At 34.5% G+C, this 22,821-nt stretch overlaps 1 protein-coding gene across 1 annotated transcript in view; it reads left to right on the top strand.

The window, feature by feature from the left end:
* Nucleotides 1-22,821, top strand: part of ABCC4 (ATP binding cassette subfamily C member 4 (PEL blood group)) — a 270,694-nt gene that overhangs the window by 239,074 nt on the left and 8,799 nt on the right. The window contains 3 exon segments of the mRNA XM_074299360.1: nucleotides 2,588-2,760; nucleotides 3,133-3,238; nucleotides 13,153-13,287. Of these exon segments, the coding sequence (XP_074155461.1) occupies nucleotides 2,588-2,760; nucleotides 3,133-3,238; nucleotides 13,153-13,287 (414 nt within the window).

Genomic DNA, 22,821 nt, shown 5'->3' with positions numbered 1-22,821 from the left:
TGGGACTGTATGATTTTGTTCTTAACCCCAGCAACTAGTGTAGGTCCATGCACATAAGCGCTTCACAAATGTTGGTTGAATTGTTGAACTGTAATTGCCTAATGGCTTCATTAAACCTCTCTTCCAAATCACATATTTATGGAACTATGCCATCATACCAGTGGTAGCCCATGAAATCATTCTTGGAGATTAAGAGATTAGTTACCTGTAAACCACAATTTTATGAAGGTAGAATTACCATAAACAAGGCAACTGTCCGTATAGCTTAGAGGGAATGACACACTTAACATCAGAACAATACGGTGTATCTTTTTATTTATATTTCTCTCCTCTTAGTCTTCTTTGCTAATTTGTCTTCTTATACTATAAGTTTAGATGGCCCCAACCTTCTTCCTCTCTTCCTTTCTTTCCTCTTTTTTCCTTCCTTCCTTCTTCCTTCCATTTTTTCTTTCTTCTTTGCCTTCCTTCCTTTTTTCCTTACTACCAATTTTTCCTCTTATCTCTTCTATTTTCTCATCCATAGCTGTGGGTTTAGAAATATTCTCTAAGCAAGCTAGTTGAACAATGGATAGAGTGCTAGAGACAGGAAGACTTGAATTCCTAGGCAAGCCACTTAATCTCTTTCCCTCAATTTCCTCATTTGAAATGTGGGGACAATAATGGCTTCTGGTTTCACAGGATTGTTGGAGCATCAGATGAGATTACATAAGTACAATGCTTTACAAAAGGTACTGCAAAAATTCCATCTTCTACAGGAAGCCTTTCTCATCTCCTCCTTCTAGTGCTTACCCTTTTAAAAGTTATTTCCTATTTATCATGTAAATGTTTGTTTACCTGTTTGAATATATTTGTTTGGTTGTTGTCTCCCTCATTAAATTATGAACTTCTTGAGGACAGGGCACTGTCTTTTGCCCTTTTTTATATCTCTTTTACAGGGCATAAAATAGGTGCTTAATAAATTGATCAATACAAATGCAAACTTAAGTTATTATACTCTTTGTTCAAGACAGATCAGGTGCCATATCCTCTTCTTGTATGCTTACTTTAATTTCTTTATGTCACTTTCTAGACTTCCATCACTTTCTACAGTTATCCTTTCTGCATTATGGGTGTTAGGGACATGGTACCACCTCAGTCTGAAAAACCTGAGTAAAGTTTTTTGCCTCCTGTTTTGTACCAGAGAAGTCTAATTTTTTTTTCTCTTCTTATGGGATGCTTTCAGTACTTTATTGCAAAATTCGAGTTAAGTATTTGATCATAGACATTATGTCTTCTGCTGGCCTTCATTTCTTGTTTACAATATTCCCCCCAAAAAAAATCTCATTTAATTTCTTATACAGACTCTCTATATATTAAAGCTGTGATGAGGAAAGTTGTGATATAGAGAGGATAACTACTTTATACTATCATATTTATCAGTGTATATAATATCTGATATATATCTTATCACTCTAATCCTATCCAATAAGTACTTACTAAATAAACTATTACCATGAATATAGAGACGAAGTGGAAGACAACTTTTGCCCTCAAGAAACTTAATATTTTTCTGAGGAGAGTAAGTATCTATATGACATTTAAAGAGGAACAAGAAAGCACTAATAACTAAGGTCAAGAAAGTTTACCTGTAGGAGGTGACACATGAGTCAAGTTAAGCTTTCAGGGGAGTTGGTTAGTGTGTAGAAGGGGAATGTATTTCACCCATGGAGGATGAATAGTCTATGAGAGAACCATAGAGAGAACAGTGAGTATTCTGCTTTAGTAATATTATATAAACCTAGAAAGATAGGTCAGAACTTAAAAAAAAATGTTGAATGTTAAGCCAAAATACCTATTATATTTTAAACTTTAGGTAGAATATGTGGCCTATATCTTTTATTCCCCATTGCCTAGCATAGTGCCTTGATTAAATATATATTTGTATTGTAATTGAATTTGTTCAGTACAAAGCATTGGACTTGAAGTTAAATTAACATGTTTGAAGTTTATAGATGGGTCCAAAATTTGGAGGGATCCCCAAAGAAATCAAGCAATAGATATCATGAAATAGTTCTTCTTGAAAAATAGTTAAATCTAGATAAAAGTTTATTTTGAAGCTACCCAATATAGTAACTTATCTGTCAGAGTACATACGTATTCAGAGAACCACAGGCCCTGAAGTCACTTTTCAAATAAAACAACAAATTTTCTCACATTGAACCTAAGGAATTCTTATAGTGCCTGTTTCAAAATGAAATTGGCATGGCCTATGTTAGCATGCGATAGAATCATGAATAGGCATGTAAAAAGATTGAAATAAATGTTATGCTTGTTGATATTTGTCAAAAGATGTATCTAAGTTCCCATTACATTTATTCTCCAAAGCAAAAAATAAAAAGTTTGCCTTGACATGTCAATACTCTGCCTCATAATTAACTGCTGGGAGTAACCCGTGGAGTCACTCAAGCATTTGTGGGCTAGGGATGACACGAGCAACTTATGTCTCCTGAAGTAAAAATATCTTTGAAGATGCCATGGCTGATTGACATTATTTCTTCAGTAAGAATTAGTTTAGAAAGTCATTCTTCACCTATTTACTTCCCTGCAGGTACAACTTAAAGAAGCTATAGAAGATCTTCCAGGCAAAATGGATACCGAGTTGGCAGAAGCAGGATCCAATTTTAGTGTGGGACAAAGACAGTTGGTTTGCCTAGCCCGGGCTATTCTGAGAAAAAATCGAATATTGATTATCGATGAAGCAACAGCCAATGTGGATCCAAGGTACAGAAATAAGGGTCTTATCATTATAATATAACATTGGTAGTAGTATAAATAAATGATAAAAGTGTCATGGTGGTCAAAAATGCTTTTAGTGTTTTTTCTGGAGGTTGAACAAACATGCTTTAAGGAAAAAATATATATTTCTTTTGCTACCTACAAAATAAAAATTATTGTCTGCCATCCTAGAAAAATATTTCAGTCATTGTTCTCTACTCCCCAGTTTTTATTTTAAAAAGCAGAAGTGTTCTTACCATTTTTCATAAATAGATACCTTTTTTCCTTTCCACAACTAAAGTAATAATATGCTTTTTGATTGTTTACTCTTTTTTTATTTGGTATTTTCTCTTCATTTAATTTTTTGTCATATTTCAGGACAGATGAATTAATACAGAAGACAATTCGTGAGAAGTTTGACCAGTGCACTGTGCTGACCATTGCACACAGATTAAACACCATTATCGATAGTGACAAGATAATGGTAAGAGGACTATTTGTCATTTACTTTTTTTTTTTTTTTTTTTTAATTTTCTGCATTCTTTCATCTTAGACTAAGCCCTGCAGAAGGTGATCTCAATAAAAGACAATACATAATTGCTAAAATTTACAGAATGCTATTAGAGCACTTAATATACCTTATCTCATATCATCCTTGAAACAACTCTGTGAGGTAGATTCTGTTATTAGAGATGAGGAAATTGTTAAAAGCAAGACTTAATCCAGGCCTTGTCTGATGCCAAGCCCAGGGGTTCTTGCTATACTCCCTGCCTTTTCTTGAGAATGTCACATCTCACAACAACTTCTGTCATTCATTAATCTTAGTAGCACATGGCTTCTCGTATTTTTTCCTGTCTTATTGGTCCAAATTTTAATAAATTTATAAATTATTATAGCCAATTAAGAAATCTCTTACCATAATCAAATAAACAAAGCCCCCCAAAAATCTGTGACTCTGGTCAGATTCTCTTCTCTGATAGACACCGGATTAGATATAATTTTCTTCAGGTTTATAAACAGATATGTTATATGGGGTTGCCATCCTATAAAAATATTTCGTTGTCATTTTCTTCCACTCCTCAATTTTGATTTTAAAAAGCAGAAATATTCTTACCTATTTTCACAAGTACTTTTTTTCCTCCTCACAATTTTTGATAAGAAAGGAAAAAACAAACAAACCAGAATTGAGAAAGACCAACATTTTTCCAACAGAGATGTTCCTGACAATCTATAAGGATCTGTGTCAACCCTTCAGTATGACATTAGGAATATTACCGCTACATAATACCCAGACTGATTTCTTAGGCAGTTTTATTATCAGTAACACTATGTCCCTATTTCACATTAAGCAAGCAGTTGGGATCATTGATGACTACACACTGGAATATAGCTCCCAAGTAGAGGGCAGCAATGGAGCCATGATTTTCCCACCACTGTATAAGATAGTATATTCATAGTGAATGGAAAATGTCAGAATGCCAAAGCCACTTTGGGTGGTGAATTGAACCAGGTCAAGGATCAACAGTGAGGGCACAGGACAGGTTTCCAGATGCATTTAATTGAAGCACAGCTTTCAGCAATGTGTCATAACCAGACTGCTAGAAACCAGCAGTTGAACACAGCTCTGCTGGACAGTCAGATCAAAGCAATGGTATGACCCTTCAGGAGCCATGAAAATAAACACAAAGCCCTGATAAAATAGTGGGTGGCCCTTAGATTCACAGCTGATCTGGAATTGTGCAGGGCTCTACATAGCCAGCCTGACATATTATCTTCTTAGTTCAATTAAAGCTATAAAAGTGAAAAACTCCACTTTTCACTTATCTTTGTTTTTCTCATCAGAATTATATTTGATAGATTACAGAAATTCTTTTTTTTTTTTAGGTACATTTGGCCAATTCTACTTTGAACTTTTAACTGTTTTGAAAGATTTTTGAATCCTTTGAACTCTAGACAAATAAACTTTAGGGTGCTATAAATGGGGTTCAGAACACTTGCATCCAAATCCTGCCTCGGACATTGACCATGAGTGACCATGGACAACTCACTTCATTTCTATGGGCCTCAATTACCTCAGTTATAAAACTCAGATAATAATTAGTGTAGAGGCAAGAACAGTATTTTTGTGAGACTTATGTGAAGAAATTTGCAGAACTTCAAAGTGAAATATAAATTTTCTAATCTGGAATTTTGCCCCTTAAGATGTATCTTAAGCATTCTCTGAGGATCTTTATCAGATTCTTCTCTGATATCCATGGACCATGAGGAAGAATTGAGGAATATTCAAGTGAACCACCAGGCAGCAAAACCCTTATTCATTTGTAAAGGGAATATCTCTTGGAAAATAAACCTTACAAGTATTTTTTTTCTAGTTATGACATCATCAAGCAGTAATGTACCAATGGTCCCCAACTTAAGTGAGGTGAAATCAAGTCTTTCTTTTGCTCTGATGACAAACTTTTGCTTGCTTAACTCAGTCAATATGAATAATTGCTTTTTAAGCTCCTACTTTTTGTTCCAGGCATTGTGCTAAGCACTGGAAATATAAAAAGAGGCAAAAGGCAAGCCCTAACCTCAAGGAACTTAGACTTTAATGGGGAGAAAATGTGCCAACAAAAATATACAAAGCAAGTTATATATAGGATAAATAGGAAATAATCACAAAAGAGATTCATTAAAATTAAAAGATGTTGGGAAAGATCTTGTAGAAGATGGGATTTTAGTTGGGACTTGAAGGACGTCAGAGAGATCAATAGTCAAGAGTCGAGGAGAGAGAATTTTCCATATTGGGGGCAATCAGAGAAAATACCTGGGACCTAAAAGATGGAGCATCTTGTTTGTAGGACAGCCAAGAGACTTATGTTGTTGGGTCAAAGTGAACATGCCAAGGAAAATATAGGAAAACTGAACAGATAAGAAGGACTCAATCAAAAAAACAAACAAACATTTTTTGACTATATATATAAGCACTGGGACAAGCACTGCCTTCAGGATAGCATTCGGTAGGAAGAGGGACTATTTTATTGGGATAGGGATAGATAGGGAACTATCAGATGAGAAAACTCCCTCTACTAATACATGCTCTTTCAGCTATTTATAATCTTAAGGTAGAGAATTGAAAAGTTAAGTGACTTCTCCAGTCAGAGTTAATATGTATATGTCGGTGGCTAGACTTGCTCCCAGGTGTTCCTGGTATCTATCAAAGCCACCTCTTTATATAGAAAAATTTGTGTGTGTGTGTGTGTGTAATAGGTATAAGGTAATTTAGGGGACATAAAAATTAAAAAGCAAGCCACTATTCCCCCCATCAGAAAAAAATATCCCCCCACCTCAATCTAAATCTTCTTAGACTAAGTCATTCTATTTCATTTATTTTAAGTACTTTAGAGTAAAGCAGCCAGGACTGCTGATGTTTCCAAGCTCAGGTTGAGACTAGAAGAGTACAGCATGCTAATGAAGTGGCTAACCAACATCACTGTCATAATAAAGTCATGTAATTGCAAGTGTTTAAGGTGTAATAATTGAATTTTGCTTCACTGGTGAATACTTCTCCACAAAGAAGGATGAAGATGGTTTTGTTTACTCTAACTAAATCAAACAAAGGGCTTGTTAGGAAATAACTGTGACCTAATTAATAGCTTTGTTTATGTGTTGGCTCTCCAAAGGGATTTGCCCAGTTTTGGTTCATTAAATGCCATTGATTTGTTAGTCTTAGAATGCCAATTTACAAAGTCATTCCCTCGATTTTAACTTTATTTAACATAGTATAGTCATAAATGACAGCTAATTTAATCTTCATTTGCTCAGTTGCTACAAAACAGTGGAGCAAGACAGTCAAATTAGAAATCCTCTTTCTCCTGATACCACTATCTCTCCATTGAAGACAGCTCCTGTGCTGTAGTTTTAGAATTAGCTAGTTAATTGTGACCCGCTTTCTCTCTAACCAATAGCACAAGCAGTCTTGCTTCAGAACCCCAGTATATCCCAGTTCCTGCTTTACTTTTTCCTGATGTAAAAAATATGAATAATGGAGGATTTGAAAAATTCTGAAACTATTCCATTGGTATTGTTGTCTAAGCCATGGGATTTTTTTTTTTTTTAAGTTGTCATCTCCTGGAGATTGTTATAAGAGTTTAAGACTAAACAAATGTTCGGTACCAAAAGGGGATCCTGGTCACTGGGAGGGGGAGGGATTTTCCTCTTTACTGTTAACTATGTGATTTCATAAACTTGGGCCCAACTCCCAGCTATATCTTCATAAATAAGAGCCTTCTTTCAGAAACGTTTTCTTTGAAAAAAAAAATAGAACAAGTAATTTATATCTAAAGAAAAAGGACAGGTAGTTGGCACAGTGGATAAAACACTATAATTGGAGTCAGAAAAACTCCTCTTTCTAGTCACAAAGAATCAGACAGAACTGAAAAATGACTAAACAACAACAAAAATTGTTGCCTGAATCATGAGAATTTTTTAGTTGTCATCAACTGAAGACCATTGTAAGAGTTAAGACAGAAAAAATGTTCAGGACCAAAAGGGGATCCTTTTGGGATCACTAGGTTGAGTTTATTTTTCTGTTTTTCCTTACTATCAGCTATGTGGTTTCATAATCTTAGATCCACCCCCTACCCCACCCACAATGCTCATCTTTTCATAAACAAGAGCCCTTTTTCAGAAGTGCTTTCTTTGAAAAAATAAAACATGTAATTTATACCTGAAAAAAAAAAAACAGCAACAACTAAGGGTCAATTATTTAAAGCTATATTTCAATACTGTTTCCACATTTATAATTTCGTAATCCCTTTATTGAGATTATCTAGATGTTTTGTTACTGGTTTTGTGTTGAGCTTTCTACCACATGCAAGGGCACGTTTTTGTCCTTTTGCATCATGAAAAAAATGTCTGGAGAGATATGATTCTCAGGTTCTCTGGGCAAGAAACAAAAACAGTGGTTAACATTAAAAACAATTCTGTAAAGCCCAAGGCGGGTGGCAGTAGAGGGATGGAGAAGTTGAATAGAAAATTAATTGTAAGCAAAATCAGGAACACATTAGGGAAGTTGTTAAATAAAAAACTGTCTCTTTACTAACACTGACTCAAAGAAACTCTTAGAAAGACTTAAGTATTTTGAATCAAAACACCTTCACATGGAATATTTTGATTGTTCCAAACAAAGTTTGAAATTGTTGCTTAGTTTTCAGATGATCGTGTCATCTATAACTTAACCTCCTCCTACCTCTTCAGACTTCTTACCCTGTATTCCCTGTCACGTATTTTTTCTATCTGGTAATTCTTTGATGTTCCTTGAATTAGACATTCCACATCTTATATCTTTGAATATTTCTCTGGCTGTCCCCTATGCCCAGAATGCTACTGACCTCTCAGTTTTCCTTGAAGTCCCAACCAAAATTTCATCTTCTACTGGAAACCTTTCCCAATTCTTTCTAATTCTAATGCCTTTCCTCTGTTAATTATTTCCAATTTATCTTAAATATTGCTTGTCTATTTGCTTGTTGTCTCTTCCTTGAGGGAAGAGATTGTCTTTTGCCTCTTTTTTATTTCAGGCACATAGTAGATACTTCATAAATATTTATTGACTGATTGAAGCTAAAATACTAAAGTTAGGTAACTTGTTTTAAGTCACATAAATCATATGTGAAATGCAAAAAATCAGAACTCACAACCACGTAAATTGACTGCCTGACTGTTTTGAGACACAGTATGTCATAACAGAAAAAGCAATAAATGTAAGAATAGCATGTCTTATCAAGGTGGGTCTCAATTTTCATATTTGTAAAATGGAGATAATAGTATTTGTAATACCAGCTTCACAGAGTTTTTGTGAGGAGAGCAATTCCTGCTCTATAAAAAGCTATATAAATAAAGATTCAGTTTTGTTTTTCTTTAGGTAATAGTCTTGTTGACAACAATCATATGCAAAATTGTATTGTCTGTTTGCATTATCCTTGAATAAATGTTTCCTCCCATCATATCTCAGCGACTGTCATAATACTATTGGCTGCAAGGATAGTAAAAGTTGCCCTAAATTTGAAGCTTAAAGATGGGGATTCCACCATATTTTTGCTTCTTTTGCTGAGTCACTCAGGCTGCAAAAAGAAGGTATTGAACTAAATGGTATCTGAATTTACTCATTTCTTGATCCTTCTAATTCGTCCCAATGAAGATTTTTTTTTTTTGTATTTTATTGCTTTTTTTGTGGGCCATTTAATTTTGAAATGATGCTGCTTTACTTTGGAGCTGATTATTTTTTAATGAGCTTTCTCAGAAGACTCAAGTCTATAACGGTGGTTCACAATATTTACATATGTGACTACTTTCTGGGTTGGCAATAGTCCTTTATTATTGACAACTATAGCATAATTTCCCTAACCCACTGCAGAGAAGCAATTTTTAATATCTTTCTTAAGATGCAGAATCTTAGAATGTAAGAGCCTTCATGTTTATTTGTTTTGCACATTTAATGCAGATTTTGGCCCCAAATGGTAGTCTTATTTGTTTTTGTTGTGTTTATGCATTTACAGTGCTCATTGCTTCATTAGACATCTCCTTCCAAATTGCATACAGTTCTAAATTGTTGGGAAGTTCATGGTACTGAAATCACAATTCTTCAAATTCTATTTTTTTTTTAATGATTCATTTTTTAATCTGAAAGACTAGGTGACTCTCAGAGCTTTCTGGTAGATAACAAAAATGGTGCAGACCAATCTCAGTTCTATCTTGCTTTACCAACACAGTGAGCTGTGATTCCATCTTGTAAATGAACACATATCCCCTGTTCAAAGCATCTAAAACCTTGACTGAGGTAGTATATAAAGACAAAATTCCAGTCAACGGCAGTTACATTGTATTTAGTCCATATCTTTGTTGTCAGGTTAAGGGTTGCCTGTTCTCATAAAGAGATTTCCTGATAATTAAATTGAAATATTATTTTTTTTTTTACAGGAGCATAAGTGATTTGAACCCTAGCCACAGCTTTAGTCATGGTAGAAGTGGAATTAAGAAAAATATTTGCAGGTGTTTGTAAACATTTTTTTTTAAATCATGCAAAGCCACATTAGGAAAATACCTACTTTCCAAAAAGATGTTCATACTTTATAGAATACCACAAGTCTGAAATATATAGCCTCTACTTTATATCTGATAAAAGGCAAAATTATAGTACAATTGCCTTTGAAATGCCCTGCCCACCACATTTGCCAGTTTATTTGTAAGTCTATTGTTTATTGGAATTGTATTATGGTAGCCCTATTCCTATTGGATCCATGGGCAAGTTAGAGCTATCATTTGTCCTAACTAGAAATCTTTTAGCAGGCAGTTGTCATAATTAAACTAAAAAATGTTAAGGTCAGGCGCTTTCAGTAAAATTTCATAATTTTGTCCTTAAAAGTACAAATCAAGATAAAAGACACTCTTCAAATAGAATAATGATTTTGTACTAAAGGGCCTCATCACTAATTCTTCATGCTGATGAAGCCCCATTGTCATTGAGTGTGTAAGTCTTGTTGCCTAGATGTTCAGGTCACTGCTTTCCAAAAATTTATGATCCAATAAATTTTCCCTAATTTTCCCCTTTCAGATCATTCACACACGCACACAAACAGAATTAATACATTCATTAAGAATTGGACTACTTTAAGATATAAATAATATTGGCTCTTTTTTCCATTAAAAATAACAAAGTTGAGCAGTTTACTTTTCATAACCCTTTTTTTTTTTAGCTTTTCCCATGAATTTGGAGTCACAATTATTTCTTGTAATGTTTATATTTTATCATTTAACAAGTGATTTGGTTTATTTTATTTGCACAGTCCCTAATGTGAGTGGAGCCTATATTTAGAAATTGTGTATTTTCTTTAATTTCAGTAGGAGTGGTTATACTCTCTAATACTATACTTACAGAAAATTATACATTCAGGGCATCTAAATTGGAATGCCAAATTATAGGACATCTTAATTATCATGTGGATGTGACAGATTCAATTATTCTTGAACTCTTTTGAGAGAGCTGCCCTAAACAATGATTCATTGTAGTAAACAAAAGCTTAATAGGAAAACATCCTTTATGGGGTCTAATAAATATTTCATGTTAAATTAGGTGGGACAGAATTAACTGAGATAACCTTGGTATATATATATATATATATATATATATTTTTTTTTTTTATAAATGTGTCCTTTAAAATGTCAAATGTTTTATCAGAGAGTCTAAATTTATTCTAAATCGGACATTGCTATTCAGTATTAAGAATATTTTCCTTAGTATGAGATTTTTCATAGTTAATTCTCAGTTTCTTGTAGTAATAGTTGAAAAAGATACTTGATCATTGAAATCCATGGAAACTCTTAAGGCCTTATTAGGGTCAACTGTTCCAGTTTTCTCCACTACTAAGCCAAGCCTCAAAAACCATTAACCAAAGCCACTAATAAATAAAAAAATTGCAAAGTTCTTTTTTTCTCCCTCTTTTTCCTCTGGTTGAGGCATTAATGAGCTATGAAATAGCTGAAAAGCAAACCAAGAAAGAGACTTAGATAATTCTTCAAATTAGATAAGCAGCTTTTGAGTGATCAAAGCTTAGATGTTCCTCAGTGTAGACTATAAAAGAGCAGTTAGGTAGCACAGTGAATAAAACACCAGACTCAGAAAGACTTGAGTTCACGTCCAGTCTCAGTTAATTACTAGCTGTGTAACCCTGGACAAATCATTTAACCTTGTTTGCCTCAATTGTCTCATTGGAAAAATGAGTTAGAGAAGGAAGTGGCAGACCATTCTAGTATCTTTGCCAAGAAAACCCCAGATGGTGTCATTAAGAGTTAGACACAACTGAAATGACTGAACAACAACAACAAAGTGGACCATAATAATTGGAATATGGAGCTAAATATCTTAATTGCTTTTTCAATCCTATTTTTAAATTTAATTTAATATCTCCCCAATTACATGTAAAAACAATTTTAAACACTTTTTTTGAATTCTATATTCTCTCATTTAGATATAGGTTATATATGTGCAGTCATGCAAAACATATTTCTTTATTAGTCATGCCATGGGAAAAAACAGACAAGAAAAGGGACAAAAAAACCCAAGAAAAATAAAGTAAAAAAAGGTATTCTTTGATTTGCATTCAGACTCCATCAGTTCTTTCTTTGGAAATGGATAGCATTTTTTTTATCATAAATCGTTCAGCAGTGTCTTGCCTTGCTGAGAATAGCCAAGACATTCACAGGTGATCATTATTTAATATTGCTGTTACTATATACAATATTCTCCTGGTTCTACTCATTTCATTTTGCCAGTAATTTATGTTAGTTTTCCCAGGTTTTTCTGAGAGCATCCTGCTTGCATTTCTTATACCACAATAGGATTTTATCAAAATCTTCTGCAACAACTTGTTCAGCCAGTCCCCAGTTGATGGACATCCCCTTAATTTCTAATTCTTTATTCCTATTCAAATAGAAAATAAATTTTTTGGGTATTTCTTTTGCTCAGAAGATAATGTTAAAGCTGTTTGGATAGCAGCCTATTCCCTTGGCTTTCCACTATAAAGTACAACTCTGATTCTGACTTCCCATCCTTCCCTGTCTAAAGGATTTCCCCATTCCTGATCTAAATTGGAAAATAAATTCCTTGAAGGCATGGATGATATATCTCATTTATATTCATATACTATGATGCATTCTACCCAAATAGATTTTGCATCTTTGACTACAGAGTATATTAGATTCCCAGTGATACCTATATACCAAATTTCATTGGGGTACACTAGATACTTCTAACTATTCCTTGAGTTGCTTAGGCTTCCTACTATAGGATTTTAAGCTAAAACAGACATCACTTACCATATCACCCACCATTTATATATATTATATATATAACATATACATATATCATCATATATATGTCACCATATCACCCACCATTTAGGTCTGGTTTAATAATATAATCTAGCAGTTATAAAATTCTTAAGAGGTTTTTTTTTTTTTTTTTTCTAAAATCAAGATGCTTTTTCATTCTTCTTAGTGCTTAAAAAAAGTAGCAATGGGCTATTGTATGCCTCTTTGTATCCCTAGCACTTAGCATAGTGGGAAGCACAAAATAGCTAATTAATAAGTGTTTATTGATTGGAAATAAAACCATTACTTCAGATAAACTTTATAAAAATTTCGATTTTAGTAACAATTGAGAACTTCTAATTAAAGCTTTCTTTACTGAATAGGAATGGAGTACAATCAGACCTTTTGAACAGTCTCTTCAACTAGACCACCTAAATAGAATATCTCTTGTCTGTCTCCCTCCTTTACCTCTTCCGAAATATTATGTTCATTATAATACGTTGCTGCAAAGCATTGTGTTTTAAGGTGTTTGCTTTTGCTGATTAACAGGTTTTGGATGCAGGAAGATTGAAAGAATATGATGAGCCATATGTTTTGCTCCAAAATAAAGAAAGCCTGTTTTATAAGATGGTGCAGCAAACAGGCAAGGCCGAAGCCACCGTCCTCACTGAAACAGCAAAACAGGTAAGATTTGCCAAGAAGATGTAATTAGCTTCTGACTCTGCACTTTTACCCTCCACAGCCTTTTAACAAGTACTGTTTTCCACTATAGTTAAAGCAACTGTAGTTAAGCTTTTCCAATTATAAACCTTCAGGGTCCCAGTTTCATAACTGGGTCTTTAAAATAAACTGGGTCTTTGAAACAAAGCCTGCAAAGACTCAGCAAGAGAAATTATGTCTGCCTAGCAATACTTTGCTTAGAACTGTATTTATTTTAGTGATATGGGTTTAATTTAAGAGAAGCATCATTAGAATAGTGGGAACCAAATAGTTGGTATCAGAAGGCCTAGATTTGAATCTCAACTCCATTTTGTAAGTCACTTTACTTTTGTGTCTCAATTTCCTCATCTGTGAAATGGAGACAATAATATTAACCTCATTTCCTTCACATGCATCTCATGAAAAAAGTGCTTATAAGTAATAGTTATTCTTTTTAGAAATCATTTAACATTTTTAGAATAATGTATAATAATTAGCCTTATTTCCAGATCTAAATTTATGCTAATGAATATTAAAAGCCTTTGCTTTGGACTTATTATGATTTCTGATTGATTTATACAAAATATACATATCATTGGAAATTCATGAACTATGTTTTTTTAAAGGATTCTCAAACACAAAATACTAGGAAAGCTTTCTGAGGGCCTGTGGGTGAGGGAATATCTAAGTGCTACATACAAGTATGAGATTTCTATATTGCCTGTAAGATTTTCTTCTTTTTCATCTCTTCATTCTGATCCATACTCTCCAGCATGTGTTTGCCATTTCCTCTCTCCATATACACAATTACATGTATTGGTGTAATTTGGAGAGTTTTTCCAGATTCTTCATAAAATACTTATAGCTTCTCCATAATAGAGAGAAGCAGTGCTCACACACAATTCTAAAGAAAGAACTCTTCCTTTGATAATTGCTCTCTGATCTCATCTGGATTCAGCTTGTCTTCAGGCTACTGGCCTTCTTCAGACTCAACTAATACATTTTTCAGTGTGCACTAGGGATGTTATAGTTAGAAGGCCTCTCCCATACTGGGGAAAGGCACAGTTCTTTCAGCAGATGTTTTACGTTCACCTTCCCCTTAAGAGTCCTATTAGATTTCTCTTCTGATAGAATAGAAGTTCCTTGAGGACAAACAGTGTTTTCTTTTTTTTCATCCCCAGATCTTGACACATATTAGGGATTTCATAAGTGGTTGTTGATTGGTGTTTCATTTAATAATTTGTGTAAGTTTAAAAAGCTAATGTGGAAACTATTTGGAATGAAGATTACAATATTGTAGTATCTGTTTCAAATATAATATTCTATATATTGTAGGTGTATATATATATATATATATACACATATATATAGCAGTTGAATAAAAAATACATATAATATAGTGTAATATACTGTATAGTAGTATATATTCCAAATACACTATATTATATATATTTTTTATTCAACTGCTATAACAGTTTAGAGAATAAAATATACTCATAAAATATCTAGATTTAACATTTTATTCACAGGGAAGTATGTTACAATGTTAGCATTTGGGTAATGAATAAATATTTTGGTGGTATATATTTGTATGTGTATATGTACACATGTGTGTATACTGTGTCTATATACATATTTTTATTATATAGAGAGACAGATAGAGTCTGCAGAGTGAGATCCTTAGGCTTGGCCTATAAAATAGAGATTCTGCATGGTTTTGGAGCTACTGTTTGATTGTTGACATATATTTAACGCACTACCTGGAGAGTACCAGAATCTCATAAAAAAGTTTTCAAACCTGCAGAAACTTTGGTAGTTTACATGTGCATGACTTTAACTCACTTCCCCTCGGTCTACTCTCTTGTGCACTAAAACCACTGGGCCAGAGAAAGCCAAATTAGATCTGGAGTTAAAGGCCTTTGTTTCAAAGAATTAAGAACTCATTGGTTCTAAAGACATCATTTGGTTACCTGAATAAGCAACACAGAGTAATTTGAACTATGCTTCTTCCTATGGTAATCTAAAGCATATCCTTTATTGAATTTGCAAAAAAGAAAGCCTTCTGCATTTGCACATATTGCACATAGTTCATCATAGACAATGATCATTCTATCTCCCAATTAATTTGTGGCAGCTCATTTTATTCATGTATATCTCAAGGATCAATGCTACCTAATTACCTGAACAGGATACATGTCCTACATGGAGGCTTGGAGAAATTCCCAGCATGGCAGAGGAATGACTGGCACCGGGAAAAGCTGTGGTAGCATCATAGTTGCTTGGTATTTCTTGGGGTCAGGCTAACTTAGAACACACAGTGCTCTTATGGGTAGCTTCAGCATGGCCTAAAGGCCTTAGATCTGAATAGTCAATGACTAACTTCCTTTGGAACAAGTTACAAAACACGAGTAGAAATGCCAAGGTTAATCTAAGACTAATAATGCCTAACAAGTTATGTGTCTTTATCCCTGGAGTATCTGTATCATTCATAGTATTTATATTTCAAGTCTTTCTCCATCCCTTTTTTCCCCCTTTATCCAAATAGGACTTTGGTAGATAGATAGATAAGATAAGATAAGATATAAGAGAGAAAGAGAGGGGGGCCCTCAGGGTATTCTTTTACTTTTACCAGAAGATTTAACACAACCTCTGTCACTAGAAAAATCCACTATTTGCAGTTCTGTTTAATGTATTTTAGTCCTGAGATTGTCAAATCAGAATTATCATCCAAACTCTGGGTAAAACCTAGCAGCAATCTTACTCCAAACAAATAAATTGTTATCTCAAGAATCAGTCAACTTTCTCCTAAATCAAGAGAGTAGGCATTTCACATGATTGAGCTGCTGCTTGTTTGGCATATCATAGAATTATGAGGCTACAAAGGACTTTCAGAGCTTTATCCATCATCATAATCAAAGACTTTAATATAGGCAAGGTTACAAAATAGATACAGAGCTTGGTTTTTCCTACTGAGAACCTTTACTTTGAAAGCAAAAAAAAAGATAATATAAATAAAAAGTTGAACTTATTTTTAATGAGTAATTTTAATGAATTATTATATCACATAAAATAATTTCTCCTTTATAGTATTATTCAGATGCTTTCCCATGTATCCATGGCTCTCCCCATAACTTCCATTTTAAAGAAAGTTTTCCCAGACCAGCTATGTCTCCTTTTCTTTCTGAGCTCTACTCTTGACTCCAAATTTTCTCTACTACATCCCATCCTTCTCTCTCTCCTTACTGCATTCCTTCCTCCCCTCTCCTTCCCACTGCTCAATTCTTTAGTTTCATTTATCCCTTTATCCTTTAGTCCTGATCTGATTGGAATTATCATCTAATAATGTGCTTTTTCCCATTATAATTTTCCCATTATAAGTTCCTTGAGGACAGGAATTTTTTTTTTTTTGCTTGTTATAATCCCATCATTTAGCACAATGCCTTGGATGTAGTAAGTGCTCAATAAATACTTGATTTGATTTGATTTGATTTGATTTGACCAAGATGTGGAAATAAACTTGAACTCAAAAAACTGTCTGCAGAGCACAAAACTGTAGCAGGACCTACCAAGCTAGGAAAAGGTCCAGAGACAATCTGTATGTTGGTCCCTTTTAATTCAGCCAATATTTATAAGGTCTTTACTAAGTGCCCAGAACTCTGAAAATGATAACTGTTCAGTCTCAGCACTGCTAAGTCCTGCACCTTTATTTTAGGCCCAGAGAAACTAAGTAAGTGAATAGAATAGCAGATAGTTGGGAATGGAGTTGGGAAGAATCATCTTGGTGGCTTTAGATAGTCATTTCACTCTACTTGCCTCAGTTTCCTCATCTGTAAAATGAACCAGAAAAGGCAATGGCAAACTGCATCAGTATTTTCATTTTTTAAATTATTATAGCTTTTTACTTGTAAAACATATGTATAAATAATTTTCAACACTGACCCTTGCAAATAGGGTCCAGTTGTTCCAACTTTTCCCCTCTTTCCCCTCACCCCTTCCCCTAGATGGCAGGAAGTCCAATACATATTAAATATGTTAAAGTATATGTTAAATCCAATATACTGCACCAGCATTTTCACCAAGAAAATTCCAAATGGGGTTACAAAAAGTTGAACACAACTTTAAAAAAAAAATTAAGCAACAATTATTCTGAGGCAGTATTTGAACCCGAGTTTTTCTATGAACTCTAAGTCCAGTTGTTCTCTCCATTACTCTAGGATCTCCTACTTTCAGGAGGTCTACAGTTGCAGAAGATATAAGCTTTATTTAACAAAATTAGAGGACAGGTTGAAAGAAAAGTTAGTCACGGATCTTCAACTTGTGTATCTTTGGGCAAGTAGCAAAACCTTTTAATGAGTTACTTTCTTCTTCTGTAACACAAGGAGGATGGACCAGATGGTCTCAAAAGAGCTTTTGAGCTCTAATTCTGTGATCCTTTAATGAAATGTGAAAATGTTGTATAATGTATGCAGTGAAAAAAGGGAAGGATGTCTCAGCTCCCTTTGGAGGTTTCATAGATTCAGAACTGAAAAGGAGCTTCCTGTGTCGTCTAATTCAGGGGATTTCACAGCCTTATCAATAAAAATTGGGGGAAGGGAACACCCTCCATAATATATATTCACATGTAAATTATGTAATATGGCCTGTTGGCCAGTTATATTTCAGTCCTTTCTCCAAGGTTCTTTGGTCCCCTTCAGTGAATTTAGGAGTATTTAGTTTCTTGTAGGTGGTTGTACGCCCCATCAATTCTATTTCCTCAAGTACTCCCCAGTTCCATTAGATAAAAGATTAGCTTTTATACTGAAATAATTACTTCAAAAAGCATAATACCAAATATATTACTCTCCATGGAAAGCATAATTCCCCTCCAATGGGGAGTAGGGCCTTTTGTATTACTTAGTCTTTGGAGAAAAGAAGGAAATTAGGTGCACAGCCTATTCAATTACTATAAAGCACAGTACTAGCTCCAACACCAAAACTCCCCTAGAATTCAAGTGTCGGACTGGCTTCTCAGATCTTCCATGCCAGACGGGCTGTACCATCTCACTACTATATCTCGTGGCTCCAGGGGGAGCCAGGGGGATTGAGAGGAATAAACAAAACAGAACAGAAATATCTCATTCTAAGAATTGGAGTAAAAGAGAGAGTGCGGGGAAAGCTATTTCCCTCTCATCAGTTTAGTCCATGGCACCCATATGGTAAGTGAATGTGCAGCATACACATATAGTCATAAGCCAGAAAGTGAAGCAGAAAAATAGCCAAAAGAGGGTAACCTTCTTATTCTGTCCATTTTAAAGATACAGGGAGCCAATCAATGGAGGCTATACCTGCCCATGTGATAAGGGACACAGAGGCCTCAGTGCTAAGCAATCTGGATATTCTCCAAAGGCCCTTTGGTGAAATGGGCATATCTAGGCAATCCTGAGCTTACAAAATTACAGATAGGTACTACTGTACTAATATATTATGCACACCATAAAAGTTACATAAAACAAGGGGTAAAAATTTAAGTAAAAGATAAGTTTGTTATTTTTATTTTATTTAATAATAGTACAAAACACTTTTTTGTTCTTGTTAAAATGACTAATATTCTCAGTGAAAGCAGAGAGGTTTTAAGTATGAAGTTAGATGACCCAGTCAATAATAAAGCATTGAACATGGGGTCAGGAAGATCTAAATTCACTTCTACTTACTAGATGCATGATTGTGGGTGAGTCATTCAATTTCTGTCATTCTCAGTTCCTCATCTATAAAATGAGGATAACAATAACACCTATCACTCAAAGTCTTTGGAAAGATAAAATGAAATAATATCTCTAAAAGGGATTTTGTAATTTTAAAGCATTTTGCAAGTTTGCTAGCTATTGTTATTCATTATTTTTTAAATTGTGGTTTCTGTACTGTGATTTTTATGTTTGATAATGCTTTTGCAGTATCCCTTGGGTCTTAACTTCTTTCTACTTTTTGCTATTAAAAACACTGACAATTCTCAACTGGATTATTGTAGCAGCTAAGTAATTTTTCTTCCCACAGTGTCTTTTCCTTGTCCTTCAGATTGCCTACATACTTTTTTTTAAATAAGCTTTTATTGTTTTCCTTTTTTTGTTTGTTTGGGGGTTTTTGCATCACTGCAGTCTCTCCCAATATATCCCTAATTTCCAGAGAATCATCCCATAGCATAATATGTTTAAGACAAAAACAATGGGGAAGCAAAAAGAAAAACATATAACTTATCAATACTTTGAAAAGGTCTGAAAATATATGCAATACTGTGAATCTCCCACTCTTTGAAATAGGGCAGGGATACATTGGGGAATGTCTTCATATCTCTCTTCTTTTGAGTCATACTTGTTCTTTGCAACATTCACTTTTTGGGTTATTTTTCTTCCTGTTTAAACTAATCACTATACATGTCTGTGTGTGTGTGTGTGTGTGTGTGTGTTTTTCTTGGATCCATTTATTTCATTTTATATCAATTCATTTAAATTTTTCCATGCTTCTCTGAATTTTTCTTCTTATCCTTCTTATACATAGCGATATTCCATGATATTTTCATACCATAGTTTGGTCAGATATTTCCTTTTCTCCTTCATCATCCTTACCAACCCCCCAGACTAAAGCACTTATATAAATATATCAGATTTACAGTTAAGCAAAACAAATCTCCACATTGGCTTCATCTTAAAATGTATTTTTCATTCTGCACCTCAAATTCTCTCTGTCAAGAGAATGAGTAACATATTTCTTCATCAGTTCTTTGGAAGCCATCAGTATTGCAGTGATCAATATAGTGTTATTTTTGTTACACAATCAGAGCTATTAAGGCTGATTTGCATTGATATGACTAAAATTTTTAAATAATCTTTAGAATTCTATGTAATATATGATGAAGCCTCTCATACCTTATAAGGTGATGGAGAGACTAAATGTTTAGTTTGCTCCTTAGCTTATTGGCCCAGGACAGCTCTTCAGAGAAACATGTAATGTAATAATCTTTGTCACAATTTTCATTCAAGTTAAGATACTCTTGACAAGCTATCTCTACTTCTAGCATTTTATAAGTACTAGCTTTCAAAGCATCAGCTTCTGTAACATGCAAGCATTAAGCATGAATCAATATTGTAAAATCATGGGAATTAGCCAAAATCAACAAGGCTTTCACTCCAACAGATTAGGACTCATTCTTGAGCAATAGGGAATTTAACATCTGGAAACAGGTGTTTCCCAGTCAGGTTTTCTTGATCCCACATTGTTCTTTTCCAAAAAAGCTGATTCAGGCAATCTGAATCACTCTCTGATACATCTTCATAGATGAGCCACTCAATACTTCATAGCAATGCAGAAAACTAACCTCTTACAAAACACCAGATAATATTACTTTGTGGAGGGTTTTCTCAAGTCACTTATAATATTTCCTCTGTGATGAGAGATGAAATCATTCAGGAAATAAAGAATAGCTTTGTAGTCAAGAGTATCTGGCTTTAAGTACTGTCTCATACCTACTCTCAACAGTAATAGGAAAGTTAGAAAGATGAGGAGGTTTGGAGGTAGGAACAATGAGTTCACTTTTGTACATTTTAAGTTTTAGGGTCTATAGAGCATAGCTTTCAAGATGTCCAGTTGGCTGTTAAGAGAGGAAAGACTAGAAGTAAGTAGAAAGATTAATTCTGGTAAGTTCATTTAAGGATCAGCAGTGGAGAGATGATGATTGAATCTACAGAGCTAATGATATCGCCACATAAAAACAATATAGAGGAAAAAAGAGAAAAGAACCCAGAGCAGAGCCCTGTGGGACATCCATAGTTAATGCACACAATCTAAATGAAGTTCCAGCAAAGGATCCTTAGAAGGAGTGTCCCCAAAAACATAGACAGAAAAGAGTATCAGGGAAGAAAAGGTGATCCACAGTCTTAGAAGCTGAAGGGAGCATGAAGATTGAGAAAAGTTCATTCGATTAAGCAATTAAGAAATCATCAGTAACTTTGGAGAGAGAAGTTTTGTTTGAATGAAGATGGAATTTGAACTGTGGAAAAGGAGAAAAAAGAAAATGGAGGCATTGGTCTCCAACTCAAAAGGTTCTCTTGGAAGTCAAAAAGAATCAAAAGAGAGAAGAAAAATGAGGGGAGGAAATTAAAGCTTTGGAAAATTGTTTGAAGAAAAGCACTCCTTAAAAAATAGATTTGGTGGAATGGAAAAAGAAAACTCCTTTAAAAACAGAATTGGTGAAATGGAAACCTCACCATCACAATTAAAATCGCATATATGAACACAAGGTATTCAGCCATTCCTCAATTGACAATTTCAAGTACTTTGCTACTATAAATATTTTAGAACATATATATTTTCTTTCTTTCTTCACTAAAAATCTTTGGAAGCAGACCTACTAGTGATATTACTGAACCAAAGTGCGAAGGTCTGGTCTAGCTCCTCTTGTCAGGATAAGTAAAAGTCCTTGCCCCACGTGTGGACGCCAAATGTAACGAGCTGTCGTCTCCAGAAGCTGCTGGATCGCTCTCTGGGAAGAGATCTGCTGTGTCTTCTACTCAAATCTCTCCGACAGATTCTTCTTCCTGTAATGAACCGTTGTCTCCAGGCAGTTGCTGTTAACTCTTGTCCTTAGAAGTGACTTCCCTTCCTGCAGAGAGCCCCGTCAGGCCTGATGTAATGCAGAGAGTCTTCTTCTTTCTCTGAGAGTCCTCTCTTTTATTCTCCCAGAGAATGGGCGTGGGATAATGCAAGGGCTTCTGGGAAGAACCACCCCAGCCAATGAGCTTGCCCCCTCTATCAAGTCAACCTGAGTTCTCACCTTGTAATTGTCCAGAAAACCTGAATTCTCACCTTGTCACTGTCCAGACAACCTCAGTTCTCACTTAGTAATCCTAACATCTCCCCCTTTCTTTTGATTTAGAACATAGGACAGTCATGACCTTGAAACATAAATCCATCAATATGGGAAGTATTACAGATAATTACATAAATGACCTTGAAACATAAATCCATCAATATGGGAAGTATTACAGATAATTACATAAATTACATAAGCATATAGTAACATAGTAACATAACACATGCTAGAAGTATATAACATAATCATAAATTGAAAATTTATAAATGTCCATAAGTCCATTGTCCATTAGTCTCATCTTGTGTGAGGAAGTCCAATGATTCCTGCTGGTTTTAAAGTTCTTTAACAGTCTTCTTATTATCCATGCTCTTTCAGTGTCAGATGTTTCTTAGATCTTCTCCTTTATTTTGAGGTCTTTCTCTTTTTCTGTCTCTCTCTGATGGACAAGGCGAATATGACTTGTTGGCACCCATCTGATTCCTTCTCCTGCTGAAGAAATACAAGCAAACCCTCTCTCCCAGGCAGTTAACCTATCTAATTTTCTTCTATTTACCACTTTCTAATCTCTTCTCATCATCTGACAATTACATTGGAGTTGTTTGCACTGGGCACAGCCCTGTTGGTTTAAAAGGCCTGTATTCTCCCCAAGTGTAATCCATTTTTGCAATCTGATTGCC

This window comes from Sminthopsis crassicaudata, chromosome 3 (assembly GCF_048593235.1).
Source record: "Sminthopsis crassicaudata isolate SCR6 chromosome 3, ASM4859323v1, whole genome shotgun sequence".
NCBI classification, from domain to species: Eukaryota; Metazoa; Chordata; class Mammalia; order Dasyuromorphia; family Dasyuridae; genus Sminthopsis; species Sminthopsis crassicaudata.
Note: the sequence above shows the minus strand (reverse complement) of the source record. Positions and strands in the feature narration are given on the sequence as shown.